The following is a 19,834-nucleotide window of genomic DNA, read 5'->3' on the forward strand; positions in this document are numbered from 1 at the left end:
AGACCAGACCTTCTGTCGCAAGGTCCTTTTTTCCATCAGGATCTCAAATCCTTAAATTTAAAGGTTTGGAGATTGAACGCTTGATTCTTAGTCAAAGAGGTTTCTCTGACTCTGTGATTAATACTATGTTACAGGCTCGTAAATCTGTATCTAGGGAGATATATTATAGAGTCTGGAAGACTTATATTTCTTGGTGTCTTTCTCATCATTTTTCCTGGCATTCTTTTAGAATTCCGAGACTTTTACAGTTTCTTCAGGATGGTTTGGAGAAAGGTTTGTCTGCAAGTTCCTTGAAAGGGCAAATCTCTGCTCTTTCTGTTCTTTTTCACAGAAAGATTGCTAATCTTCCTGATATTCATTGTTTTGTACAAGCTTTGGTTCGTATAAAACCTGTCATTAAGTCAATTTCTCCTCCTTGGAGTTTGAATTTGGTTCTGGGGGCTCTTCAAGCTCCTCCGTTTGAACCTATGCATTCGTTGGACATTAAATTACTTTCTTGGAAAGTTTTGTTCCTTTTGGCCATCTCTTCTGCCAGAAGAGTTTCTGAATTATCTGCTCTTTCTTGTGAGTCTCCTTTTCTGATTTTTCATCAGGATAAGGCGGTGTTGCGAACTTCTTTTGAATTTTTACCTAAGGTTGTGAATTCCAACAACATTAGTAGAGAAATTGTGGTTCCTTCATTATGTCCTAATCCTAAGAATTCTAAGGAGAAATCATTGCATTCTTTGGATGTAGTTAGAGCTTTGAAATATTATGTTGAAGCTTCTAAGAATTTCCGAAAGACTTCTAGTCTATTTGTTATCTTTTCCGGTTCTAGGAAAGGTCAGAAGGCCTCTGCCATTTCTTTGGCATCTTGGTTGAAATCTTTAATTCATCATGCTTATGTTGAGTCGGGTAAAACTCCGCCTCAAAGGATTACAGCTCATTCTGCTAGGTCAGTTTCTACTTCCTGGGCGTTTAGGAATGAAGCTTCGGTTGATCAGATTTGCAAAGCAGCAACTTGGTCTTCTTTGCATACTTTTACTAAATTCTACCATTTTGATGTGTTTTCTTCTTCTGAAGCTGTTTTTGGTAGAAAAGTACTTCAGGCAGCTGTTTCAGTTTGAATCTTCTGCTTATATTTTCAGTTTTTTTCATTATAAAATTTAAACTTTATTTTGGGTGTGGATTATTTTTCAGCGGAATTGGCTATCTTTATTTTATCCCTCCCTCTCTAGTGACTCTTGCGTGGAAAGATCCACATCTTGGGTAGTCATTATCCCATACGTCACTAGCTCATGGACTCTTGCTAATTACATGAAAGAAAACATCATTTATGTAAGAACTTACCTGATAAATTCATTTCTTTCATATTAGCAAGAGTCCATGTGGCCCACCCTTTTTGTGGTGGTTATGATTTTTTTGTATAAAGCACAATTATTCCAATTCCTTATTTTTTATGCTTTCGCACTTTTTTCTTATCACCCCACTTCTTGGCTATTCATTAAACTGATTTGTGGGTGTGGTGAGGGGTGTATTTGTAGGCATTTTGAGGTTTGGGAAACTTTGCCCCTCCTGGTAGGAATGTATATCCCATACGTCACTAGCTCATGGACTCTTGCTAATATGGAAATGAATTTATCAGGTAAGTTCTTACATAAATTATGTTTTTTGTTTTTATTCAAATCAATTCATTGTTCCAAAGAAGGAAGGTACAGTCAGACCAGTTCTAGATCAGAAAGCACTGAACAAGTTTGTAAAGATTCCATCTTTCAAAATGGAAACTATTCAAACTATTGTTCAGTTTATGTCCACAATAGATTTAAAGGATGCTTAACTTCATGTTTAAATTCACAGAGAACATTTCCAGTTCCTGAGGTTTGCCTTTCTGGACAGACATTTTCAATGTGTTGCTCTACTATTTGGTCTCGCTACAGCTCCAAGAATATTTACAAAGGTTCTGGGTGCCCCTTTTTTCTGTAATCAGAACTCAGGGCATTGCAGTTCTTTCATACCTGGACAACATCCTGGTTCCCTTTGCAGCATCTCACTTCAATAACATGCTTGCTGGATCAATTTTCCAAAAAGTTCTTTGATTCATCTCATAAAAGTTAACTTTTTGGGGTTTTCAAATAGATTGTCTCCATGAGTCTTTCTCTAACAGAGCATAGAAGGTTAATATTGGTGTCAGCCTGTCTAAACCTACATAATTTCTCATTCCCCTCAGTTGCTCTCTGTATGGAAGTTCTAGGTCTGATTATTGCAGCTTCAGATACAATTCCCATTTGCTTGTTTTTACATGAAACCTCTTCAGCTTTGTATGCTTCATCAATGGTGCAGAAACTTTGCTAAGCCTTCTCAAAATATATTTTTTGATTCCAATACAAGTCAGTCTCTGACTTGGTGGCTGGTTCATCAGTTTATTATTCAAAGGGCTTCTTTTTCTTTTCCTACCTGGACTGTGATCACTACAGATGCAATTCTCAGGTTGAGGGGGGGGGGGCTGTTTGGGGATCTTTGAGAGCACATGGATTTTGAGATCCTCGGGAGGCGAGGTTACCTATAAAGGTAGGGTGATCATATTGCCGCTCTAGAAAGGGACAGATATAAAAAAAAACATATGTCAGGGCTTTTTTCAGGGCTGTTTAAAGAAATGTTTTGTATAAGAACCCTGACATGTATTTTTCATATGTGTCCTTTTTTTAAAGCGGCAATATGGTCACACCTACCTATAAATGTTCTAGAATTTTCAGGTCTCTTTAAGCTTGGCCTTTGTTGAAAAGAGAATCTCATCTTCGTTTTCAGACAGACAATATCACAGCAGTGGCTTGTGTCAACCATCAGGGAGAACTCAGTTTCCTAGGCATGAGTGAGGTGTCTTGAATTCTCTCATGGGCAGAAATCAATTCTTGTCTATTTCTGTGATTCATATTCCAAGAGTGAACAAATGGAACTTTTTTTTTTTTTGGACTTTCTCAATAGTCGATCTCTACGTCCAAGGGAGTGGTCTCTTAACCAGAATGTGTTCAATCAGGTTATGGATCTTTGGGGTCTCCAAGAGAGAGATCTGATATGGCCTCTTATTTGAACAACAAACTTCCCAGGTACTTTGCGAGGTCATGGGATCCACAAGCATAGTTAGTAGATGCTCTAGTAGTTCATTTTTCTTAGTCATTTCAGCTTGCTTATCTGATTCCTCCTCTGGTACTTTTACCCAGCGTGATTTCCTAGATAAGCCTAGTGAAATCTTCAGTAATCCCGATTGACCAGCTTGGCCTTTAGTATGCAGATATGGTTCAAATGTCCAGCTGTCCTCCTTGGCCTCTGAGGTCAGACCTTATGTATTAAGGTCCGTGTTTCCATCCGGATCTCAAGTCTCTGAACTTAATGGCATGGAAATTGAACTTTTAGTCTTTAGACATAGGGATTTCTCTGATTCTGTGATTGAAATCTTAATTGAGGATCACAAGCCTCTAACTAGGAGAATCTATCAAAATGTCTTGAAGGCCTTTATTTTTTGGTGTATAGAGCATGGTCTTTCCTGGCATTCTTTCAGACTTCCTAGGATTTTTCAGTTTTTTCAGGATGGTCTGGATAAGTGCATATCCACCAGTTCTCGGAAGGGTCAGATTTCTGCTCTTTCAGTTTTGATTATTGCTAATCCCCTAATATTCATGGTTTTGTTCAGGCTCTGGTCCGTATTAAACATGTAATCAAGCCAATTTCTCCTCCAAGGAATCTTAACTTGGTGTTGGCTTTTGCAGGCTCCTCCATTTGAACCTATGCATAAGGTGGATATTACACTGCTTTCTTGGATAGTGTTATTTCTTTTGGCGATCTATTCTGCTAGAAGAGTTTCTGAATTGTCTGCTCTTTCTTGTGATCCTCCTTATCTGATTTTTCATCTGGATAAGGCAGTTTTATGGGCTTCTTTTTACTTTTTTTACTTAAGCTGTTTCTTCAGATAACATTAGCAGAGACTTTGTTGTTCCTTCTTTGTGTCCTAATCTCAAGAATGCTTCAGAGAGATCTTTGCCTACTTTGGACGTTTTTAGAGTCTTGAATTATTACATTGATGATACTAAGGACAAAAAACACAGAAGAAGCGACTCTGGGGAAACTGAAGGTTAATAAAAAATCAATACTTTTATTCCAACATAATTAAAAAATAGGCCCACAGATGGCCTGGCAGACAAGAGTATCAACAATCCCCTAGTTTAAAAAACATCACTATATGTTTGTTATATAGATGACTTTCTCTTTGTCATCACTGAACCATTAGATAACCCCAGTTTTGTTAATTGCATGGGATATTTGAACAACAATAGATTTGGATTACAATTTACTGATGTGTTTAGTATGGAAACAGTGAACTATTTAGACCTCACTCTTATAGGCCAGACTAAATGTATCATAACTCAAACATATAGGAAACCCACAGCGGGTAATACTATACTTCACGCCACATCAGAACATCCAAGACATTTGATCAAAATCATCCCAAGAAGTCAGTTCATAAGGTTTAGAAGAAACACCAAATCTGACAATATTTATGAACAACACTCAGTAGAACTGAGGGATAGATTAATTCACAGGGGCTATAAATGGGAAAATTTAGAACAGCAAAGTAAATAAATTAAATCCTATAAGAATTCTAACAGGTTAAGTAAAAATCATAGTAGAGATAGCTTTTCAGAAAGTTCTATTATCTTTACTACTGAGTACACTGAACAATTTTACTCTCTAGTCAAAATTCTTAGAAAACGCCTACACATTTTGAGAGGGGATGAGCTACTCAAAGATAAATTAGACTTATGTAAATTTGTCCCCAAGAAACCATATACTCTAGCATAAGTTCTATCGGCCAGTTTTATTAATAGAAACAATCATTCCACTAGGACCAACTGGCTCTCTAAAAAAGGTAACTTTCGATGTGGGGTGAGAGCATGCAAGACTTGCAATAATATCCAGACAGGGTCATTGTTTAACTCCATACCAAGTATGTTGTGTACCTACTAACTTGTAAACGCTGTAATTTTCAATACGTGGGAAAAACGAGATTCCAGAACATGATATAGCAAACATGTAAGGGATACTAAATATTACAATAAAGATTCTGCAGTGGCAGCACACTTCAATGGGGTACACTTTACCAGTATAGCGGTAATGACAATTCAGATCATAGATGTAGCAACAGTACCTTTATAGAGGGGGTAGTAGGGATCACATATTAGGAAAAAAAAGAACTATACTTCATCTTAAAATTAGAAACCAGATTACCAAAGGGAATGAACAGAGAATGGGACTTATTTGTGTAATTAATCTGTTGTGTCCCTAATAAATCCCTCTAAAATTCAGCAGTCCTAACATATTATAGCATACACCTATAGAAACATGCAGTTTTGAAATATATAAATATGCTTGATGTAACATAAAATTGTAAATACTTCATGTCAATATAATGTTATATGATGCTTCCCAAATGCATATGTAATGAATTGTGTACCTTCCTTATGAATAACCACTTGAATAACCTTGTTTTTATATATTTTTAATGATTCTGTACTTACAGGGTTAAATCCCAGGGTATAAATGAGCATGTTCTCCTTAGGGAGAAATGTCTATGAATAAGGTCCTGTAGGGGGCGCGAAAAGCGCCAGACATCTCACTTGTGATTGTCTGCCAGGCCGTCTGTGGGCCTGTTTTTTTTATATTTATGTTGGAATAAAGTTTAGATTTTTTTTATCAACCTTCGTTTTCCCCGGAGTCGCTACTTTTGTGTTTTTTTTTATTGACTTGGCACCTTGGATCAGTTGCCTAGGTAGCGACTACCTGCCTCACACGTACAGCGCACCAGAAGTACGTGTTACTCAGCATTCTCAGCCAGTGTCCTAGAGCTGGAGATAAGTGAACGGGACTTTAGACAAACTTCTAGTTTGTTCATTCACTTTTCTGGTCCTATGAAAGGTCAGAAAGTTTCTGATTTTTTTGGCCTCTTGGTTGAAACTTTTTATTCACAAGGCTTACTTGGAGGCAGATTAGCCTCCTTCGCAGTGGATTACTGCTCATCCTACTAGGTCAGTTTTCCCCTTCTTAGCACTTCAAGAATGAGGCTTCAGTTAACCAGATTTGCAAGGCAGCTACTTGGTCTTTGCATACTTTTACAAAATTCTACCATTTTTATGTTTTTGCTTCTTTTGATGCAGCCTTTGGTAGGAAGGTTCTTCGGGCAGTTGTCTGTTTGATTTTTAGTCTGTTTGATTTATTTTAAATCCCTTCCTTTATGTTATTACTCGTGGACTCCACAGCTTGGGTATTAGTATGGATCGTTGAGTCTCACCACCTGTATGAAAGAGAACATAATTTTACCTGATAAATTAATTTCTTTCATGATGGTGAGAGGCCACAAGACCCCACTCTTACGTTCCTTGGGTTAATTTTTTTTCTTTATCACATCTTTTTTTTACCCTACTCCGTTTATGGCTCATTTTTCTTACCTCACTTTGCTTGGTTATACTTTAGACTGAGGTATGTGTGAGGTAGGAGGGGTTTTATATGACTCTTGGGGTTTGGGAATGTTTGCCTCCTCCTAGTGGTAGAGAAGAGTAATTCTCAGGAGTAATGGATTGTGGACTCTCACCACTAAGAAATTTATTGATCAGGTAAGTATAAGTTATGTTTTTAACCACAAGCTTCCTCTGTATTCTGGGATCATCAGGTAATCCTTGTGAAGACCTTAGTTGTACCCTGTTCATTCTAATGAATTTACTTCTTCCCTCCTTTTCTACTACTTTTGAAACTGAATCAAGCAGGAATGAGCATCAGTGATTCTGATTGCTTGGGCTTGGTCTCACACAACTTGATATGTAGACCTAGTTCAGAGGGCATCTGTCTCTTAGGAGAGACATTATCAGGCCCATTTATCAAGCTCCGTATGGAGCTTGAAGGGCCGTGTTTCTGGCGAGTCTTCAGACTCGCCAGAAACACAACTTATGAAGCAGCGGTCAAAAGACCGCTGCTCCATAACCCTGTCCGCCTGCTCTGAACAGGCGGACAGGAATTGCCAGACATCAACCCGATCGAATACGATCGGGTTGATTGACAGCTCCCTGCTGGCGGCCGATTGGCCGCGAGTCAGCAGGGGGCGGCGTTGCACCAGCAGCTCTTGTGAGCTGCTGGTGCAATGTTAAATGCGGAGAGCGTATTGCTCTCCGCATTTAGCGAGGTCTTGCGGACCTGATCCGCAGTGTCGGATCAGGTCCGCAAGACCTTTGATAAATGGGCCTGCATGTCTGGGTCTTTTCTTTAAATTAAAGGTGCTTTAAAAGTAATAGAATCTGTTACTTCTCACTGGCTGATAATCAAAACTCCCACAGCTCTTTTTGGTCGACAGTCCTTTCCCAAAGCATAAGAACTTTTTTCTGTGCAGGGGCATTTGTTTAAAACATTGTAATACATTTTAAACTGCCTGCATTTAAATGCAACCAAGAATATAATAACATTGTTCTTCCATAAATGGACAGTAACCACCTTGAGATTTATATATAACTTCTTTAGATATGTGGAATAAAACAACTTCGCAATATACTTTCATTATTTATTTACCCCTTTTCATGTAATTTATCTCTGAAAATTGAGCAATTTCTTAACTTTTGTTTAACAATCATCTTTATTAAAAGGGACAGTCTACACCTTAGTCATCTTAATGTCTTAACTTAGATTAAGTTGCAAATATCCTCCTGCACCCTTTCTATATTGTGCAGCAGGAACAGTAAAAATGTTATTGTAAAAAGAATATTATATCTTAATGTCTTAACCTCCTGCACCCTTTCTATATTGTGCAGCAGGAACAGTAAAAATTTTATTGTAAAAAGAATATTATACCTATCCACTTTTAAATTTCTGCCAAGCTCAGCCCATTGATGACATCAAGATCTAGGCTGCATCTAGGCACTCTGCTGAATAGCATTGACAGTCTGTTGATTTCAACTAGTGAGCCTTTTGTGATTGGATGCCATTCAGATCATCATCAGTGGGCTGAGCTTGGCAGCCATTTCAATGTGGCCAGAAACAATATTGATTTTTAAAATAACTTATTTACCATTCCTGCTGCATGATATAGAAAAGGTACAGAAGGCTGTTTGCAACTAAATCTAAGGTAAGACGTTAAGATGACTAAGGTGTAGACTGTCCCTTTAAATTCAGGATAACTGCATATGGCAGGGTTTCCTACCACTTTTGTATACTATTTGTTCCGCTTTGTTTCTCTTTGGTCTTTTTCTTTTTAGCTTTGTGAAAAATTAGGGAGTAAAAAAACATGTATATAATAGGCTCTAAAAATCTCAGAAATTAGAGATTGTTAGGAAACTGGTTACCCGGCAGTATGTGATAACTTTGTGTTGTCACTCAGAATTAAACAAACTAGATTTGTATTTATTTTAGCAACCTTTAATCCATGTTGTGTGTGCATGTCTAGTTGCGCTAGCAATTCTCTCATATTTTTCTGTGTGTGTGTTATTGTGTGGTCTGTTGATGTGTTTGATGTGTGACTAATTCTACTAAGCTTATTTGACAAAAAATTATAAAAAGTTTTAAAAACATATAATTTGCAAGTGTTACATTTAACACTATGGCAGTCATGAATTCTCTTAAAAGAATGATGTCCTCTGCAAATGTTGTTCAGCTTTTTATTGTGTCATCCACCTCTCAGGAGATGAATGAAGACCATAGCACGCCTAAGAAAGAGAAGCAGGAACGTATATCAAAACATAAAGAGAACCTCCAGCACACTCAGGCTGAGGAAGAAGCTCAGCTCCTTAGCCAACAAAGACTGTATTATGAGAAAAACTGCCGACTCTTTAAGAGGAAGATTATGATAAAGAGACACGAGGTGGAGCAGCAGCACATCCGTGAGGTACTGCTTTTTATGGTGTTTCCTGATATAAAGTTATATATTGCTGTTGATCTTCGTTTGTAAAGAAATTCGCATTATGCATACGTAAAATATGCTTCTCTCAGATTTTTTTTTTTTCCAAGTACCTTAATTTCATTAACATTAAGATTGTTGAAACCATTGCAAAATGGAGTATGGTAAATTGTGAATTTACAATGTGGTGTGCGACTGTCCGTAAAACCACGATTTTTGTTCTTTAGGAACTCAATAAAAAGAGAACCCAGAAGGAAATGGAGCATGCAATGCTGATCCGGCACGATGAGTCCACTAGAGAACTAGAGTACCGGCAGCTGCACATGCTGCAAAAGCTTCGGATGGACTTGATACGTCTGCAGCATCAGACTGAACTTGAAAACCAGTTGGAATATAATAAGCGCAGGGAAAGGGAATTGCATCGGAAACATGTAATGGAACTCCGGCAGCAACCCAAAAATTTAAAGGTCGGTATGTTTTGGTAATTTATGTTAAGGGTTTAAAAAAGGCTATATAGCACTCTCATAAAAAAAATCTTTTTCATCCAAAACATATCATGTGCAGTCTAGAAAACAGCAAATATTTAAGTTAGTAAGTCATTTGATGTATTTGTCAGCTTGTTTTGTTCTACCCAGTACATTTCCCAAGGAGATGAGTAAAGGATTTGGTTAGTAAAAAAGGCCTATGGAAGCACATTCTTTTTCTGCAGTTTTTTACAGTTATAATGAAGCTACCAATTTTGTGTTGTCTACCAGGAGGAGTATGTGTAAACACATTATTCTATGTGCTTTTAAAGGAAAGATAATGTCCAATATTGATCTTGAAGAAGGAACATAAGCTATTTGAGAGTTGTACTCCTATTGAAACTTATTCATCTGAATCTTTACCACTTTACATTTTTAAAGGTTGTTGACTGGTTTTATTCTAAGAAAACTATTTTAAGTTTGTATTGTTTTTTTTTTTGTTTGTTTTTTTTAATAAAAGGTTTTCCATATCGAAAAATGCAAAATATGCTTGTTAATGGTCAAACAACTGAAAAGCACTAGTGTTGTCCCAAATAGATCAGAAAGATTAAATGTTCTTATAATTTCTTTCATACTTAATTGGGGAACTCTAGAAGATTGCATTCAGTGTCTCCTCAATCTCATGACTCTACTTAAAGGGCCACTAAAGCTAAAATAAAAATTTCATGATTCAGATAAATCTTGCAATTTGAAGAAGAAAAAAAAACTTTCCAATATACTTCCATTAACAAAACATGCATATTCTTTTTATATGCACACTTTAAGGCTTCTGTTCCTATTGAGCATGTGCATAGCATATTAGTATATGCACTTTGTGATTGGCTGATCACTGTAACGTGATACAGGGGAAGGAAAATTGGATTAACTTTGCCAAAAAATATACTACTGCTCATTTTAAATTCTAAGTGCTACTACATTGTGTATTTATCAATTATTCAATTCTACGGTCAAAATAAATATCTCCCCTGATCTGACTCGTTCTATTAATATGGTCCATTGTTCTTCAATAGGATTTCTCCCTCATGTGCTGTGACTAGGGGAAAAAAATCCTAAGGGATATGTATCTGTTATACTGGTCAGAATTAGATGCTTCCTAAAGCAAATTTGTGTTATGTTATTTTAATGGAACTCCGGCAGCAACCCAAAAATTTAAAGGTCGGTATGTTTTGGTAATTTGTTATGTTAAGGGTTTAAAAAAGGCTATATAGCACTCTCATAAAAAAAATCTTTTTCATCCAAAACATATCATGTGCAGTCTAGAAAACAGCAAATATTTAAGTTAGTAAGTCATTTGATGTATTTGTCAGCTTGTTTTGTTCTACCCAGTACATTTCCCAAGGAGATGAGTAAAGGATTTGGTTAGTAAAAAAGGCCTATGGAAGCACATTCTTTTTCTGCAGTTTTTTACAGTTATAATGAAGCTACCAATTTTGTGTTGTCTACCAGGAGGAGTATGTGTAAACACATTATTCTATGTGCTTTTAAAGGAAAGATAATGTCCAATATTGATCTTGAAGAAGGAACATAAGCTATTTGAGAGTTGTACTCCTATTGAAACTTATTCATCTGAATCTTTACCACTTTACATTTTTAAAGGTTGTTGACTGGTTTTATTCTAAGAAAACTATTTTAAGTTTGTATTGTTTTTTTTTTTGTTTGTTTTTTTTAATAAAAGGTTTTCCATATCGAAAAATGCAAAATATGCTTGTTAATGGTCAAACAACTGAAAAGCACTAGTGTTGTCCCAAATAGATCAGAAAGATTAAATGTTCTTATAATTTCTTTCATACTTAATTGGGGAACTCTAGAAGATTGCATTCAGTGTCTCCTCAATCTCATGACTCTACTTAAAGGGCCACTAAAGCTAAAATAAAAATTTCATGATTCAGATAAATCTTGCAATTTGAAGAAGAAAAAAAAACTTTCCAATATACTTCCATTAACAAAACATGCATATTCTTTTTATATGCACACTTTAAGGCTTCTGTTCCTATTGAGCATGTGCATAGCATATTAGTATATGCACTTTGTGATTGGCTGATCACTGTAACGTGATACAGGGGAAGGAAAATTGGATTAACTTTGCCAAAAAATATACTACTGCTCATTTTAAATTCTAAGTGCTACTACATTGTGTATTTATCAATTATTCAATTCTACGGTCAAAATAAATATCTCCCCTGATCTGACTCGTTCTATTAATATGGTCCATTGTTCTTCAATAGGATTTCTCCCTCATGTGCTGTGACTAGGGGAAAAAAAACCTAAGGGATATGTATCTGTGTTATACTGGTCAGAATTAGATGCTTCCTAAAGCAAATTTGTGTTATGTTATTTTAATGGAACTCCGGCAGCAACCCAAAAATTTAAAGGTCGGTATGTTTTGGTAATTTGTTATGTTAAGGGTTTAAAAAAGGCTATATAGCACTCTCATAAAAAAAATCTTTTTCATCCAAAACATATCATGTGCAGTCTAGAAAACAGCAAATATTTAAGTTAGTAAGTCATTTGATGTATTTGTCAGCTTGTTTTGTTCTACCCAGTACATTTCCCAAGGAGATGAGTAAAGGATTTGGTTAGTAAAAAAGGCCTATGGAAGCACATTCTTTTTCTGCAGTTTTTTACAGTTATAATGAAGCTACCAATTTTGTGTTGTCTACCAGGAGGAGTATGTGTAAACACATTATTCTATGTGCTTTTAAAGGAAAGATAATGTCCAATATTGATCTTGAAGAAGGAACATAAGCTATTTGAGAGTTGTACTCTTATTGAAACTTATTCATCTGAATCTTTACCACTTTACATTTTTAAAGGTTGTTGACTGGTTTTATTCTAAGAAAACTATTTTAAGTTTGTATTGTTTTTTTTTTTGTTTGTTTTTTTTAATAAAAGGTTTTCCATATCGAAAAATGCAAAATATGCTTGTTAATGGTCAAACAACTGAAAAGCACTAGTGTTGTCCCAAATAGATCAGAAAGATTAAATGTTCTTATAATTTCTTTCATATTTAATTGGGGAACTCTAGAAGATTGCATTCAGTGTCTCCTCAATCTCATGACTCTACTTAAAGGGCCACTAAAGCTAAAATAAAAATTTCATGATTCAGATAAATCTTGCAATTTGAAGAAGAAAAAAAAACTTTCCAATATACTTCCATTAACAAAACATGCATATTCTTTTTATATGCACACTTTAAGGCTTCTGTTCCTATTGAGCATGTGCATAGCATATTAGTATATGCACTTTGTGATTGGCTGATCACTGTAACGTGATACAGGGGAAGGAAAATTGGATTAACTTTGCCAAAAAATATACTACTGCTCATTTTAAATTCTAAGTGCTACTACATTGTGTATTTATCAATTATTCAATTCTACGGTCAAAATAAATATCTCCCCTGATCTGACTCGTTCTATTAATATGGTCCATTGTTCTTCAATAGGATTTCTCCCTCATGTGCTGTGACTAGGGGGAAAAAAACCTAAGGGATATGTATCTGTGTTATACTGGTCAGAATTAGATGCTTCCTAAAGCAAATTTGTGTTATGTTATTTTGAATTAATGCCAGCAATTTGTGTCTCCTTGTTGACTCTCCAGATGTTTCCTTCTACAGTTTGTTGTAGCTCATTAGCAAGACTTTAGCTATGTGTTTAACCCCAGCCTATGCAAGAGATAATCATGTTAAAGGGAAGGTCAAAGATAATTCCTTAATTACCCATTCCTAAGTTTTGCATAACCAAAACAATTATAATACACGTTTTACCTCTGTAATTGCCTTGTATCTAAGCATCTGCAGACTGCCCCCTTATTTCAGTTCTTTTGACAGACTTGCATTTTAGCCAGTCAGTGCTCACTCATCGGTAAATTCATGTGCATTAGCTTAATGTTATCTATATGAAACACATTAACTCTTGCCCTCTAGTGGTCAAAATACGTATGGGATATACAATCTTACCAGGAGGGACAAAGTTTCCCAAACCTCAAAATGCCTATAAATACACCCCTCACCACACCCACAATTCAGTTTTACAAACTTTGCCTCCCTATGGAGGTGGTGAAGTAAGTTTGTGCTTGATTTTCTTCTGTGATATGTGCTTCTCAGCATTTTGAAGCCCAATTCCTCTCAGAGTACAGTGAATGTCAGAGGGATGTAAAGGGAGTATCACCTATTGAATTCTATGGTTTTTCTTGTGGGAAATCTTTTCATAGGTTTTCTGTTATCGGTCGTAGAGATTCATCTCCTACCTCCCTTTTCAGATCGAAGATATACTCTCATATTCCATTACCTCTACTGATAACCGTTTCAGTACTGGTTTGGCTATCTGCTATATGTGGATGGGTGTCTTTTGGTAAGTATGTTTTCATTACTTAAGATACTCTCATTTATGGTTTGGCACTTTATGTATTAATGTAAAGTTCTAAATATATGTATTGTACTTATATTTGCCATGAGTCAGGTTTATGTATATTTCCTTTTGCAGACTATCAGTTTAAAAATTGGGAAAAACATATTTAGGAAGTTATTTCTCCAACATAGGTGTGTCCGGTCCACGGCGTCATCCTTACTTGTGGGATATTCTCTTCCCCAACAGGAAATGGCAAAGAGCCCAGCAAAGCTGGTCACATGATCCCTCCTAGGCTCCGCCTACCCCAGTCATTCTCTTTGCCGTTGTACAGGCAACATCTCCACGGAGATGGCTTAGAGTTTTTTAGTGTTTAACTGTAGTTTTTCATTATTCAATCAAGAGTTTGTTATTTTTAAATAGTGCTGGTACGTACTATTTACTCAGAAACAGAAAAGAGATGAAGAATTCTGTTTGTATGAGGAAAATGATTTTAGCAACCGTAACTAAAATCCATGGCTGTTCCACACAGGACTGTTGAGAGCAATTAACTTCAGTTGGGGGAACAGTTTGCAGTCCCTTGCTGCTTGAGGTATGACACATTCTAACAAGACGATGTAATGCTGGAAGCTGTCATTTTCCCTATGGGATCCGGTAAGCCATGTTTATTACGATTGTAAATAAGGGCTTCACAAGGGCTTATTTAAACTGTAGACTTTTTCTGGGCTAAATCGATTGATTATTAACACATATTTAGCCTTGAGGAATCATTTTATCTGGGTATTTTGATATAATAATATCGGCAGGCACTGTTTTAGACACCTTATTCTTTAGGGGCTTTCCCAAAGCATAGGCAGAGTCTCATTTTCGCGCCGGTGTTGCGCACTTGTTTTTGAGAGGCATGGCATGCAGTCGCATGTGAGAGGAGCTCTGATACTTATAAAAGACTTCTGAAGGCGTCATTTGGTATCGTATTCCCCTTTGGGTTTGGTTGGGTCTCAGCAAAGCAGATACCAGGGACTGTAAAGGGGTTTAAAGCTTAAAACGGCTCCGGTTCCGTTATTTTAAGGGTTAAAGCTTCCACAATTGGTGTGCAATATTTTCATGGCTTTAAGACGCTGTGGTGAAAATTTGGTGAATTTTGAACAATTCCTTCATGTTTTTTCGCAATTGCAGTAATAAAGTGTGTTCAGTTTAAAATTTAAAGTGACAGTAACGGTTTTATTTTAAAACGTTTTTTGTACTTTCTGATCAAGTTTATGCCTGTTTAACATGTCTGAACTACCAGATAGACTGTGTTCTGAATGTGGGGAAGCCAGAATTCCTATTCATTTAAATAAATGTGATTTATGTGATAATGACAATGATGCCCAAGATGATTCCTCAAGTGAGGGGAGTAAGCATGGTACTGCATCATTCCCTCCTTCGTCTACACGAGTCTTGCCCACTCAGGAGGCCCCTAGTACATCTAGCGCGCCAATACTCCTTACTATGCAACAATTAACGGCTGTAATGGATAATTCTGTCAAAAACATTTTAGCCAAAATGAACCCTTGTCAGCGTAAGCGTGGCTGCTCTGTTTTAGTTACTGAAGAGCATGACGACGCTGATATTAATATCTCTGAAGGGCCCCTAACCCAATCTGAGGGGGCCAGGGAGGTTTTGTCTGAGGGAGAAATTTCTGATTTAGGGAACATTTCTCAGCAGGCTGAATCTGATGTGATTACATTTAAATTTAAATTGGAACATCTCCGCATTTTGCTTAAGGAGGTATTATCCACTCTGGATGATTGTGAAAATTTAGTCATCCCAGAGAAACTATGTAAAATGGACAAGTTCCTAGAGGTGCCGGGGCTCCCAGAAGCTTTTCCTATACCCAAGCGGGTGGCGGACATTGTTAATAAAGAATGGGAAAGGCCCGGTATTCCTTTCGTCCCTCCCCCCATATTTAAAAAATTGTTTCCTATGGTCGACCCCAGAAAGGACTTATGGCAGTCAGTCCCCAAGGTCGAGGGAGCGGTTTCTACTTTAAACAAACGCACCACTATTCCCATAGAGGATAGTTGTGCTTTCAAAGATCCTATGGATAAAAAATTAGAAGGTTTGCTTAAAAAGATGTTTGTTCAGCAGGGTTACCTTCTACAACCCATTTCATGCATTGTCCCTGTCACTACTGCCGCATATTTCTGGTTTGATGAACTGCTTAAGGTGCTCGATAGTGACTCTCCTCCTTATGAGGAGATTATGGACAGAATCAATGCTCTCAAATTGGCTAATTCTTTCACTCTAGACGCCTCTTTGCAATTGGCTAAGTTAGCGGCTAAGAACTCTGGGTTTGCTATTGTGGCGCGCAGAGCGCTTTGGTTGAAATCTTGGTCGGCTGATGCGTCTTCCAAGAACAAGCTACTAAACATTCCTTTCAAGGGGAAAACGTTGTTTGGTCCTGACTTGAAAGAGATTATCTCTGATATCACTGGGGGTAAGGGCCACGCCCTTCCTCAGGATCGGCCTTTCAAGGCAAAAAATAGACCTAATTTTCGTCCCTATCGTAAAAACGGACCAGCCCAAGGTGCTACGTCCTCTAAGCAAGAGGGTAATACTTCTCAGGCCAAGCCAGCTTGGAGACCAATGCAAGGCTGGAACAAGGGAAAGCAGGCCAAGAAACCTGCCACTGCTACCAAGACAGCATGAAATATTGGCCCCCGATCCGGGACCGGATCTGGTGGGGGGCAGACTCTCTCTCTTCGCTCAGGCTTGGGCAAGAGATGTTCTGGATCCTTGGGCGCTAGAAATAGTCTCCCAGGGTTATCTTCTGGAATTCAAGGGACTTCCCCCAAGGGGGAGGTTCCACAGGTCGCAGTTGTCTTCAGACCACATAAAAAGACAGGCGTTCTTACATTGTGTAGAAGACCTGTTAAAAATGGGAGTGATTCATCCTGTTCCATTAAGAGAACAAGGGATGGGGTTCTACTCCAATCTGTTCATAGTTCCCAAAAAAGAGGGAACGTTCAGACCAATCCTAGATCTCAAGATCTTAAACAAATTTCTCAAGGTCCCATCGTTCAAGATGGAAACCATTCGAACTATCCTTCCTTCCATCCAGGAAGGTCAATTCATGACCACGGTGGATTTAAAGGATGCGTATCTACATATTCCTATCCACAAGGAACATCATCGGTTCCTAAGGTTTGCATTCCTGGACAAACATTACCAGTTCGTGGCGCTTCCTTTCGGATTAGCCACTGCTCCAAGGATTTTCACAAAGGTACTAGGGTCCCTTCTAGCGGTGCTAAGACCAAGGGGCATTGCAGTAGTACCTTACCTGGACGACATTCTGATTCAAGCGTCGTCCCTTCCTCAAGCAAAGGCTCACACGGACATTGTCCTGGCCTTTCTCAGATCTCACGGCTGGAAAGTGAACGTGGAAAAGAGTTCTCTATCCCCGTCAACAAGGGTTCCCTTCTTGGGAACAATTATAGACTCCTTAGAAATGAGGATCTTTCTAACAGAGGCCAGAAAAACAAAGCTTCTGGACTCTTGTCGGATACTTCATTCCGTTCCTCTTCCTTCCATAGCTCAGTGCATGGAAGTGATCGGGTTGATGGTGGCGGCGATGGACATAGTTCCTTTTGCGCGCATTCATCTAAGACCATTACAACTGTGCATGCTCAGTCAGTGGAATGGGGACTATACAGACTTGTCTCCGAAGATACAAGTAAATCAGAGGACCAGAGACTCACTCCGTTGGTGGCTGTCCCTGGACAATCTGTCTCAAGGGATGATGTTCCACAGACCAGAGTGGGTCATTGTCACGACCGACGCCAGTCTGATAGGCTGGGGCGCGGTCTGGGGATCCCTGAAAGCTCAGGGTCTTTGGTCTCGGGAAGAATCTCTTCTACCGATAAATATTCTGGAACTGAGAGCGATATTCAATGCTCTCCAGGCCTGGCCCCAGCTTGCGAGGACCAGGTTCATACGGTTTCAATCAGACAACATGACGACTGTTGCGTACATCAACCATCAGGGGGGAACAAGGAGTTCCCTAGCGATGGAAGAAGTAACCAAAATTATTCTTTGGGCGGAGTCTCACTCCTGCCACCTGTCTGCTATCCACATCCCAGGAGTGGAAAATTGGGAAGCGGATTTCCTGAGTCGGCAGACATTGCATCCGGGGGAGTGGGAACTCCATCCGGAAATCTTTGCCCAAGTCACTCACCTGTGGGGCATTCCAGACATGGATCTGATGGCCTCTCGTCAGAACTTCAAAGTTCCTTGCTACGGGGCCAGATCCAGGGATCCCAAGGCGGCTCTAGTGGATGCACTAGTAGCACCTTGGACCTTCAAACTAGCTTATGTGTTCCCGCCATTTCCTCTCATCCCCAGGCTGATAGCCAGGATCAAGCAGGAGAGGGCGTCGGTGATCTTGATAGCTCCTGCGTGGCCACGCAGGACTTGGTATGCAGATCTGGTGAATATGTCATCGGCTCCACCTTGGAAGCTACCTTTGAGACGAGACCTTCTTGTTCAGGGTCCGTTCGAACATCCGAATCTGGTTTCACTCCAGCTGACTGCTTGGAGATTGAACGCTTGATTTTATCGAAGCGAGGATTCTCAGATTCTGTTATCGATACTCTTGTTCAGGCCAGAAAGCCTGTGACTAGAAAGATTTACCACAAAATTTGGAAAAAATATATCTGTTGGTGTGAATCTAAAGGATTCCCTTGGGACAAGGTTAAGATTCCTAGGATTCTATCCTTCCTTCAAGAAGGATTGGAAAAAGGATTATCTGCAAGTTCCCTGAAGGGACAGATTTCTGCCTTGTCGGTATTACTTCACAAAAAGCTGGCAGCTGTGCCAGATGTTCAAGCCTTTGTTCAGGCTCTGGTTAGAATCAAGCCTGTTTACAAACCTTTGACTCCTCCTTGGAGTCTCAATTTAGTTCTTTCAGTTCTTCAGGGGGTTCCGTTTGAACCCTTACATTCCGTTGATATTAAGTTATTATCTTGGAAAGTTTTGTTTTTAGTTGCGATTTCTTCTGCTAGAAGAGTCTCAGAATTATCTGCTCTGCAGTGTTCTCCTCCTTATCTGGTGTTCCATGCAGATAAGGTGGTTTTACGTACTAAACCTGGTTTTCTTCCAAAAGTTGTTTCTAACAAAAACATTAACCAGGAGATTATCGTACCTTCTCTGTGTCCAAAACCAGTTTCAAAGAAGGAACGTTTGTTGCACAATTTGGATGTTGTTCGCGCTCTAAAATTCTATTTAGATGCTACAAAGGATTTTAGACAAACATCTTCCTTGTTTGTTGTTTATTCAGGTAAAAGGAGAGGTCAAAAAGCAACTTCTACCTCTCTCTCTTTTTGGATTAAAAGCATCATCAGATTGGCTTACGAGACTGCCGGACGGCAGCCTCCCGAAAGAATCACAGCTCATTCCACTAGGGCTGTGGCTTCCACATGGGCCTTCAAGAACGAGGCTTCTGTTGATCAGATATGTAGGGCAGCGACTTGGTCTTCACTGCACACTTTTACCAAATTTTACAAGTTTGATACTTTTGCTTCTTCTGAGGCTATTTTTGGGAGAAAGGTTTTGCAAGCCGTGGTGCCTTCCATTTAGGTGACCTGATTTGCTCCCTCCCTTCATCCGTGTCCTAAAGCTTTGGTATTGGTTCCCACAAGTAAGGATGACGCCGTGGACCGGACACACCTATGTTGGAGAAAACAGAATTTATGTTTACCTGATAAATTTCTTTCTCCAACGGTGTGTCCGGTCCACGGCCCGCCCTGGTTTTTTTAATCAGGTCTGATATTTTATTTTCTTTAACTACAGTCACCACGGTACCATATGGTTTCTCCTATGCAAATATTCCTCCTTAACGTCGGTCGAATGACTGGGGTAGGCGGAGCCTAGGAGGGATCATGTGACCAGCTTTGCTGGGCTCTTTGCCATTTCCTGTTGGGGAAGAGAATATCCCACAAGTAAGGATGACGCCGTGGACCGGACACACCGTTGGAGAAAGAAATTTATCAGGTAAACATAAATTCTGTTTTTTTCTTAACTGG

General features: G+C 38.6%; 1 protein-coding gene across 1 annotated transcript in view; it reads left to right on the top strand.

Moving 5' to 3' along the window:
* TAOK3 (TAO kinase 3) overlaps positions 1 to 19,834 on the top strand; it is a gene marked incomplete in the record, with an annotated part of 945,289 nt that overhangs the window by 749,277 nt on the left and 176,178 nt on the right. Inside the window, 2 exon segments of the mRNA XM_053701678.1 lie at positions 8,690 to 8,893; positions 9,133 to 9,372. Coding sequence (XP_053557653.1) covers positions 8,690 to 8,893; positions 9,133 to 9,372 — 444 coding nt within the window.

This window comes from Bombina bombina, chromosome 2, assembly GCF_027579735.1.
Source record: "Bombina bombina isolate aBomBom1 chromosome 2, aBomBom1.pri, whole genome shotgun sequence".
NCBI classification, from domain to species: Eukaryota; Metazoa; Chordata; class Amphibia; order Anura; family Bombinatoridae; genus Bombina; species Bombina bombina.